Genomic DNA, 10,980 nt, shown 5'->3' on the forward strand with positions numbered 1-10,980 from the left:
TAGCTAGTCTACTGTAGCATTTTATTCTGTGAAAATGAGATGAAGACGTTTTCACACTGAAAGAGAAGTGCTCGCGCTCTCATAGACGCGCCAGGCTTTATCTGCAGCTAAACTGAATAAAAGCAGAATGAACTGATGAAACGTAAAAAAAAATCCCTACAATAAATAAAATTTATGAATGATGCAGAGCTAATTGACATATCATTTATTACAATACAGAAACTATAAAATATATTTTCTACCTTATTCTGAGCAGAAAATTAAAATAATTTCTAATTAAATGTAGCTTAGTATATAAAACAATCATAAAATTGCCATTAGGAAAAAAATATTGATTACAAATGATTGATTATTGTCCAGCAGTGTATTTGATTTCTTAAAGCTAATTAAAAGGAATAAAAAAAGAAGATAATTCCTTGTAAAAAATAAATAAAATAAAAATAATAATAATTATGATAATATATAGGCTACATACATAAAATTATTGCATTTGACATTTCTGTCACTCCTGATATGATGGCTACGCCCCTGGTGTGACAAAATGTTAGTCTATACATAATACTCTTAAAGCTCTTTTTTAAAATCTTGGCTTACATACATTTTTACCTATGCCATGTTGCATCATTAAACTAGCATTTAACAATGGACAAATTTATTTTATTTTTTTCCTAACCTATGGTTCTCTAACCATAAATGTTGCTGTAATTTGCCCCCTGACTAAGCATTTAAATAATTTAGGGGAAACATTTAAATAATCCTGTGAATGCACTTTAAGAATGCAGAACCAACAATACTAAAGCTTTTTTCCATGATTATATGATTCAGCACAAAACAAGCATTAGAAAAGTAAATACTTCTTGTATGTTATCAGATGCTAGCCATCTTAATTATCAACTTTTCTGAAATTATATAAATGAGGAAACTGCAACTATTTTTTATCTTCAGAGACTTATAACTTTTTAAGACCTCTCACTCCCTGCCATGACTTAAAATTGAGCCCATTCCTCACCCCCAGATTCCCAGCAGGTCTTCTGGCAGACTGCCTCATGCCGGCACATCTCATTATGCCGAAAAGTCTCACTTGTCTAATATCCTCTTTGATTCGCAATCTCTACGCAAAACCATGACAAGCACAAAAACCAGCCATGAGCACAACTAACCAACACACAGAGCTTATATTTTCATATCAGCGTACCATAATTAATCCCTAAGAGCTGACTTCTTTTTTTCTTGCTTTTATCCAAAACTTACTTGGAGCTACAGATGTCTTCTGTGAACAAGGACAGTGTTAAGATGATGAGGACATCACACACGCTGTTAAAAACAGGCACGTTGGTGTGGAGCATGCAGGCCTCGTGAAAGAGCATTTGAAGTCCAAGGCTCTCCGACGAGGAATTTAATTTCCCTTGCTGTAATCCTGAACTGCTCAAACGTATTTGCATTAATGGGCCTCATTTATGGGCGTGACAGATTTCTGTTTGGTTTGGGTGTCTCCGATTATTTTGCAGGATTCTTGTTTCCAGTAAGAGCTTGGATGATGGTTGCCGTACCCAAATAAATGGGCGGCAAAATGAGGATATACCTTGTGAAAGGGAACTGTTGTGCTTTTGAAGCATATTTCAAGTAAACGTCGGGCTTCATCTTGAAAGCGCAAGTTAAATAAGTTCATTGCTGGACAGGTGGTTTATTTGGATTTGCCCGTTCTCTTTGGGCACTGCGGATAAACCACATAACAAGCTCAAAACCTTCTCTATTATACAGCCAAGCTAGCTGGAGGCCCCATCCCTAGGCCTGACATACTGTTTCCATCTTATTTTAACATAAGAGCGGATGTGGCCATTTGTAAATTGAATGTGCAAGCCTTCCAGTGTCATCAACTTCCATTTATTTTAGCTGTACACAAATAGGCTATCATGCAGTTTGATATTGCAGACTGGTGTTTGTTATCATTTTAATGTATTATCGTAATCATAAACAGACTGGTTTGTAATGCAAATAGTTTTAGTTCTAGTTATTTTGCTATAGCAAGTCACATTTACTGAAAACAACTTACTTCTGTGTCGCAAAATAACGTGGATAAGGTCGTTCACCAAGAAATAAATATATACTATAAATTTATAAATTTATTCAGTATGCAGATGAGTTTGTTTCTTCATCAGAACAAATTTGGAGAAGTTTAGTATTGCATAACTTGCTCACCAATGGAACCTTTGCAGTGAATGGGTGCCGTCAGAATGAGAGTTCAAACAGCTGTTAAAATTATCACAATAATCCACAAGTAATCAACACAACTCTACTCCATCAGTTAACGTCTTGGGAAGTGGAAAAACAAATTCATCAAGATTAGTTTTTTTCTTTCAACTAACTTAGTCCTCTCTCCATGATATTGCTTACAGAAAAAGTGGTCTTGTCAAAAATGCACAAAGATCAGGCACCATTTACTGTACAAGTGAAAACAGTCCAAACAGTCCTAAACAAATATGTTGATGCATTTTGAACAACAGGGGGTAGACTTCTTCATTGGAGGAAGCAGTGTTATGGATTATGGCCAGAAGCAACAGTTTAAAGTTAATTAATGATGGCTTTAATGATTAATTTGTTCATCATAAACATGCAACGTTTCACACACCAAGATGTTAATTGATGGACTGGAGTCATGTGGATTACTTGTGGATCATTGTTATATTTTTATCAGCTGTTTGGACTCTCATTCTGATGGCACCCATTCACTGCAGAGGATCCGTTGGTAAGCAAGTGATGTAATGCTAAATTTCTCCAAATCTGTTCCTTCATCTACAGTGCACCTTAGATGGCATGGAGTTGAACAAATTTTCAGCAAAGTTTAATTTTTTGTGAACTATTCCTTTAAGCAGACGACAAAAAATGTGATCCCATTGTATCATTGAGTCTATCATTGAGTGAATATCAGCGAGACACATATACCACTAATAGGTGGCAGGAAATGACCTGGGCTAAGGCTAACAAAGTAGGCATATTACTCAAACACACCAGAGCCTGTTTCCCAATATTAACGTCAGCACTAGTAATGCTCATTGTGATGATGGCTGTAAGCTGAGTCTCATGCCCAGCTCTTAGACTGAGGGCCAGGGCTAGGGCCAAGTCAAGCGTCTATTTTGTGTTTGTATCATGGCTGTCTGGCTGCTAAGTTTTTTACAAGCTTACAAGGAAGCCTCCTCTGTCTGCCATCTCGTTAAGTCCCACTGAGAATCTGCAACCTACAAATACCCCACAGAATGATGCAATGGTCAAAGCTGTAAGTATCTTTATGTAAATGCAGCCTTTGTGAGCATTAAAAATATCTTATATTCTAAACATTTGACCTGTAGTGTATTTGCACACTATAGAATTATTTGTGCATTTTTACACTCTGCTTTATGTATTATTTAGCCATATTAGCCATTTATTTTTAGTGATTCCTTGCAATGTATAAGTGGAATGCCTGTCGCTTTCATTAAAATTAAATGAGCAGAGTCAATTTTCTTTCCACTTAAGGTTTAAGTCACTTTGACACTGTCATTTGACATCTTAAACTCCCTACTAACATTGTGCCATGCAATATTAAAAGCTCTTTAGCCAGCCAGAGACAAAGCAAGACATTTGTGATCAAAATTTAAATACTTTCCATGCAATTATCTGATGGTCATCACGGGCACACATACACACACACACACACTCGCAAAAAACAGAAACAACATAGTGTTTCCTACTTCACAGGACAGGATTTTATTGCATAGATGATTTTGTGGCAGTGCCAGATAGATGACTGGGCATTTGCAAAACAAATAGGCTCTACATTTAAGACAATGCGTATTGGTGTCTGTAGTCCCCTTATGCAAAGCAGCACGTGTGGATGTTGCCAAATATAGCTGTATATGCTAAGATAATACAAATGCTGTCTGACCAGACCTGCAGGCTCATACCTTTTGTACCTATTTTTCACCTATTGTACCTTTTTAAAGAATCAGATCATTCAATTTTTTGATAGTTTAAATACAGATCTAAACGTAACTAGTGTCTATTCTGCCCTACAAAGACAAGACACATCGACCTTTTGTACTGGATTGCACAATATAGGCATATTAATCAAAAGTGACCGTAAATACATTTATAATGTTACAAAAAATATTTCTATTTCAAACCTAATGACGTTCTTTGGAACGTTCTACTCCTGAAATAAAACATATCATAGTTTCCACAAAAATATGACGCAGCACAACTGTTTTTGACACTGATAATAACAATAAGTGTTTTTTGAGAGGTAGGCTACATCAGCATATTAGAGTGATTGAAGGATCGTGACATTTTGCTTAAAATATATTCAAATAGAAAACACTTACATTGCAATAATTTCCCAGTATTAGTGTATTTTGATCAAATAAATTAAACTTTGTGAGTTTTCAAAAGCTTTTAAAGTATACTGTATACTACTGATAGTTGTCTACAAATGTATGAGACTGCAAAGTTCCAGAAAATTAAACCATTGGTCAGGCATATGCGGCAAGCTGTCTTTTACCTTTGGCACCCTCTACTAATATGCTCTAAACACAACCCTCCTTTCTTAGATCCACTGAATGATTACTTGAAACAAGGTTTGAATAGTTGCCTCTGTTTTTCTGTGGTTTCAGACATCTTAATGTCAATGGCATGTGGGAGGGGACGGCAGCTTCAGACAAAGTATTGCATTCATGTTCCGTTACTGTACTGTTTTTTTTTACTTTCCCACACATTAACAATGGAATTTAATGGCTCAGAATTTATGGTAGGTTCACACACTTTAAACTAACCGCACTGTAAGTCACCGCCAGCAGCCAATGACTTTTGCTGATTTTCCGAAAAAAAAAAAAAAAAAAAGAAATGCAACGTTTGCATACTTATAGAAATTCTGAAACTTTTCCAAACTTTAGTTTGAATGCTAGATTTCTTTGCACAGTAATAATTTGGATAACTTCATTATTTCACTTTAAAATTGACCATATTGGTGTTATTATTCAATTTCAATCCAATTTTCAATGTTGATTTTAAGCACTGATTTTATCTGAACGTCAACATATTATCACTGAGCCAGCAGCACTGCTCACAGTCTCCAGATGTAGATCAAAATTACAAAAATAAAGAGTATTACTATTTTTATAGATCTCAGACAGTGTACATATGCAAAACAAGAAATCTGATTGGTGGTTTATACATACCGCACCAACAGGAAAGGCCAGAACAGCCATCATCCAGTCTCGTAAGCTAATCAGCTTCCTCAACTGTCTCTCTTGCTCCATACTGGCACTGCCTTTTGTCAAAAGGCTTGAGAGGTCAGTCAGGACACACACTCCAAAGAACACCGCCTGAATGACCTGCCATGAGGAATCGTAACACACTGGTTAGGAAAAGGTAATGTAGTATATCTTGAAGAAATGGGACACGTCCCATCAGATTTGTAAATACAACTTCTAAGAACAATGATGCGCCATTTTGACTTTTACATTGTGACAAAGACATTGTAAAATAAATAAAAAGTTATTTTAAATTGTAACAATATCTCAGTATAACTTTAAAGATCTTAAGATTTTTAAGAAATTTCACAATGTCAGAAATTAGTGTATATATATTTGATAAACTGGGGTTGTGTGGATTATTTGTGGATTATTACAATGTTTGTAATCAGCTGTTAGGACTCTCATTCTGATGGCACCCATTCACTGCAGAGAATCCACTAGTGATCAAGTCATGAAATGCAAAATTTCAGATAAAGATTTTCATTTTTGGGTTAAATATTCATTTAAGCCCTAACTGAAAAGAGCAGGCAAAATTGACTGAGTTGTAGCTTGGTCCATTTTTGCTATAAATAAATAAATAATATCAAATTTCAATGTGTGTGTGTGTTTGGAAGGCCTCTCATTGACATGTAAATCAAAGCTCTCTTATAAAAGGAACACAAGAGGAAGTTGAAGGGAAACTTGATGAAAGCCATGCATTCATCTTTGGTTGTCTCAAAATAGAATATGAGTATTTCTAAGCACCATCATTTTCCAAGAGCAAACAAACTCACATCACAGGAAACAGAACAATATACAGATACAGTTGACAAGCTTTCAAATGTTACAATGCATGACAGGCCGCAAGAAAACTGCCACTGGAATAATTTAATACACAACCTTACCCACATAACCTATTTCTCATGTTAAGCTAATGAGTCTTCTTTTTTTTGCCCATTTTCCATTAGTGAGCATTCGTGATGAGAGTGTTAAGAGATTTCTTTGACATTAATTTAAGATGGAAAGACATTATGGAATTATGAGGGTTTCTTTATTATATCTCCTCCACAGAAATCCAACATGCAAAAAAGTCTCCCATTAATGCACTCTTTAATATTTCATTCCTCATTATCTTTCTGCTCCTAAATTTGTTTCCTGGTGTCTGAAGACATGAGAAGCCCCAGTAAGGCTTCATATAAATGTTCGATTTATCCAAAACCAATCTTTTATTGGAAAAGTCTTAAATCCCTATTACCAGCCAACTAAAATTTGATCTATTTTTCTTACTCTACCCTCACTACTGCTTTTAATCTTTGCTTTAGCTGAGCCTAAAATTTACGTTCTTCCTTTTCTCATATCATTTGAGAGTTAAAAACAGCCACGGTGCAAGTACATGAAGCCAAAAGAGGCATAAAATCATTTATTAGTTATACAAAACCTTATTTTGTGCTTATAAACAACCACAAGGATTTCTGGACTGAGACTCAAGTCTCCATGAAATCTAGTGAATTGCTTGTCTGAAGCTGGGAATAATAATAATAATTGGGCTAGGAAAACCTCGGTTTTTATCAAACAGTAGACCACTACAGTATACTGCAAAAAACATACTTTTTCCAACCTTGTTTGTCTTAAAATCAAAGATTTTATAATTAAAGTTACAAAATGTTTGCAACATACTGTAGCAACTGCTCTCCCAGAAATATAGGCTGCCTTTCATTACAGTAATGCCACACTCTGAAAAACTGTGCATCTGTGCTAATTAAACTCTGCTGATTAATCCACGGGTAACTCATTGTCAGATCACTGAAAGCTTTCGGCCACACTTGACCAGGCACTTTATGTATGACACTGAGAGATCAGTTCTATGCCAGGCTCCTCAAGTTCCTATTGTGAGAATGGAAAGCCAAATCTAAACTCCTGTATTTAATAATTAAAGAAGCCTGATGAAAACATAAATGGCTAAAATCACAGTCACTAGAATGGTAGTTACTTAGAAGTGTTAATAAATGTAGCAATGCTACAGTGGAGTACATCAGTTGTGGATAGTGAGTGCAAGTATTTGATCCAGACGTACTTGCATTTCTTGTGCCAAGATGAGATAATCTGCCTCTCAGAACATGACATGTGTTTATCGTCTGTTCTAATATTAGTTTCACACAGCCTCATCATCCAGGTTCATTACGGCAATGCTGTGAGTGGTGTCAGAGGTCCTTAAATGCTGTCAGAATTAATCATTATACTATTACACAAAGCAGTGTGAACAATAAATCACTTCCCTATCTCTTTATGGTTGTAGGTGAAATTAAGTCAAGTTTTTCTGTGCTTATAGACAATTAAAGAGTTTATGAATTAACCTATAACTATCATCACTTTGTTTTTAGGTTACCAAAACTATTAAAATAACTATATTGTACATTTATTTAATGTGCAATGAATGAAGGTTTAGGGTACGACTATTTTGGCAGATAGGAAACTAAACATTTTCAAGGTTCTTTGATGCATAGTTTTCAGTACAAATAAATGAAAAAATCTTACTAAGCTCACAGTTTTGCACAATAGTTTTATATGTTAATTGTAGTACGTTTACTAGAGTGCACTACAATTTCAAATAAGAACTAAGGATTTTGTGGGGAAAAAAGTATTATGAAACAGCATAAGGTTTGAAAAGCTTCATCCACAATACTCCAAACACATCTGCACAGAAGATAACTGTGCATGAGATTACTCCCAAACAAGAAAGAAGAAAAAAAAGGCGCAAACAGTGCACTGGAACAGATGTGTAAATGTGAAGTGTAAGAAAACAACTTTTATTGCTATTAAAAATCACAGTTCGAAAAAGGGGGAGAAAATGGGCTGTTTATGTGGAAAACATGAGTCATTGGCTCACAGACTGTCATAACAGTCAGTGTGTGTGTGCGTACATGTGTGCGTGCAGTTGCTGGCACCTAATGTGACCTGCATTTACTTGAACAGACTGGTCTCTTATGGTGCCAGAACCAAAGAAAAGGATGTTTCAGTTTATATATAAAAACTGTAAATGCACTCTTTATTTGTCCTCCTATGAACTGCTCGTAATTCTGCACAAGCCTTCAGAAGAAGATTCATTATACATGAGGATGTGAGATATGAAAAGCATGACATCATCATTAGAGATTTAAAAAGTCATTACGTCATGTGATTAAAGATTTATGATCCCTAAATATGACGTAAGGCTATTTGTGTTGGAGTTTGGACTCTGAATCTGCATATTTCAGCATAACAGGGGCCTGTCTAATGCATTATGGACATGTCATATAAATATACATCAGGCAATGCATGGGAACGACGCACATGCACTTACCAAATCTATGAACGTAAGAAACTTCCAGCTACCGCCGTATGTTTGATGCGCGGGCATGTCTATGGCTTTGTAATTGCAGAGGATGGAAAAATAAGAGAGGAGTATCGCTACTCTGAGGATCTGTGATGGGATGAGCGCCATTTTCCTTCCCCCGTCGTATTTCCGTCTCAGGAAATATCCTGTTGACAGAGGGATGCGGTTGTGCGGTGGGGAGGAGGAGACGATGGTGGAGGCGGCGGAAGTGCGAGAGAGCTTGTTGCTATAGTAACAAGCATCGCTGTCCGTGCTGTGCTGTGCTGTGGTGCTGGTCTTGTGTCCGCGCATGCTCATTGTATCGAGACGCTGATCAGCACCAGTGCTGAGCTTTGGGGTTTTGTTTTGTTTGTTCTTTTCGCTTGTCTCTCACTAGGGTAATCTTTTTCTGGGTTTGTTTACTGTCCTAATATAGCGCAAAATGTTTAGATGGAACATTTAGTCTCTATTGTAGATCATGTTGTCACACTTTGTAGTCTGTTTGCTGTTTACCAGAGAAGGCAGTTTGTGTATGTTCATAAACCAAGAAAAGAAATAAGTTACACAAATGATTGCAATTTCCATCGTTTTTGGCTGTGGAAAAAAGATGCAGTTAATTTCCCAGCTAACAAAAATATGTTCTAAGACCATTTTGCTAACATTCCAATGTCCAGTGTTTTTTCTTATCCAATGTTTATGTGTGTGTGTGTGAACACTTAACATTTGAACACTGTTCTTTTTATTTATCAATTTTATTTATTATGTATCTTTTTTATTTATCGAAAAAAGTATAACAGGTTCCAAAAAACATTAAACTGTTTCCAACATTGATTATAAACCAGCATATTAGAATGATTTCTGAAGGATCATGTTTCACTAAAGACAGCTTTGCTTCACAGGAATAAATTGAATTTTAAAGAACATTAAAATAAAAAACGTCTCGGTTACGTATGGTAACCCTCATTCCCTGAAGGAGGGAACGGAGACGCCACGTCGGTGACCGACGAATATGGGATACCTATCAAAGCGCCATGGGTGCTGCCCCTTCCAGTGCCCTGTGCGAGCCGCCTGCGCCCCTATTAGGTGTAGGCCGGGGCTCAGAACAAGTAGCTCCACTCACCATTGTCAAAGCACTACCTCACTGGGTGAGATTGGATAACACTGGGAAAACGTACCCGGTCCGCTTGGAGCCGGGACGCTGCGGAAGCCCCATCCTTCCTGAAGGAGGTCTCGGAGGCAAATACACATATAGCATCCGTTTAGGAGTATACGGAGAAATTGGAGGTGATTAGAACCCTCTTGGGAAGGCAGAAGTCTGCTGGGGAAACACGGGCTCTAAGGCTATACCGTGGACTATACACATATGAGTACCACTTAGGTCTCAATATGGAACCCACCCTTCCATGGTTCTCACTGATTCATCATGAAGGTCTGGCGCCGGATGTTCCGCCGCGTCCAGCTGCTTTGGGTGATGGAGGATCTCAACAGGGTCTACAATACGGACACTCTGGAGCGGTTTAAGCAAGCTGACACTAACCGGGGCCTCTCCGTGCCACTACCCGTTTGAGGTGAGAACACAGGAGGATACTGGCTCTACACGAAGGCTATAGAACCTAGCGAACGTGTTAGGGGTCGCCCAGCCCGCAGCTCTACAAATATCTGTCAGCGAGGCGCCACGAGCCAGCGCCCAGGAGGATGCAACACTTCTAGTTGAGTGAGCTCGCAACCTGAACGGGCAGGGCACACCCTGAGCCTGACTTTATGGGGAAGTCGTGGCCTAATGGTTAGAGAGTCGGACTCCCAATCGAAAGGTTGTGAGTTCGAGTCCCGGGCCGGCAGGAATTGTGGGTGGGGGGAGTGCATGTACATTTCTCTCTCCACCTTCAATACCATGACTTAGGTGTCCTTGAGCAAGACATCGAACCCCCAACTGCTCCCCGGGCGCCGCAGCATAAATGGCTGCCCACTGCTCCGGGTGTGTGCTCACAGTGTGTGTGTGTGTGTGTGTTCACTGCTCTGTGTGTGTGCATTTCGGATGGGTTAAATGCAGAGCACAAATTCTGAGTATGGGTCACCATACTTGGCTGAATGTCCTTTCACTTTCATAAGCCAGGGTTATGGCATCCACAATCCAGTGGGCCATCCTCTGCTTAGAGGCGGCACTCCCCTTCTGCCGGCCTCCGTAACAGACAAAGAGCTGGTCTGAGGTCCTGAAGCTTTGTGTCCAGTCTACGTAGCACCTTAATGCTCAGACGGGACAAAGCAAAGCCAGGGCTGGGTCTGCCTCCTCCAGGGGCAGCGCTTGCAGGTTCACCACTTGGTCTTTGAAGGGTGTAGGGGGAAACTTGGGCACGTAGCCAG

General features: G+C 38.3%; 1 protein-coding gene across 2 annotated transcripts in view; it reads right to left on the reverse strand.

Moving 5' to 3' along the window:
- Positions 1–8,893, reverse strand: part of aig1 (androgen-induced 1 (H. sapiens)) — a 34,243-nt gene extending 25,350 nt beyond the window's left edge. For both annotated transcript variants that reach the window (XM_059512396.1, XM_059512397.1), the window contains exons 1-2: positions 8,608–8,893; positions 5,211–5,366 (exon numbers count right to left, since the gene is read on the reverse strand). In XM_059512396.1, coding sequence (XP_059368379.1) covers positions 5,211–5,366; positions 8,608–8,748 — 297 coding nt within the window. In that variant the 5' untranslated portion in view covers positions 8,749–8,893. The remainder of the gene's footprint in view (positions 1–5,210; positions 5,367–8,607) is intronic.
- Between the last annotated feature and the right edge of the window lie 2,087 nt (positions 8,894–10,980).

This window comes from Carassius carassius, chromosome 27 (assembly GCF_963082965.1).
Source record: "Carassius carassius chromosome 27, fCarCar2.1, whole genome shotgun sequence".
NCBI lineage: Eukaryota > Metazoa > Chordata > Actinopteri > Cypriniformes > Cyprinidae > Carassius > Carassius carassius.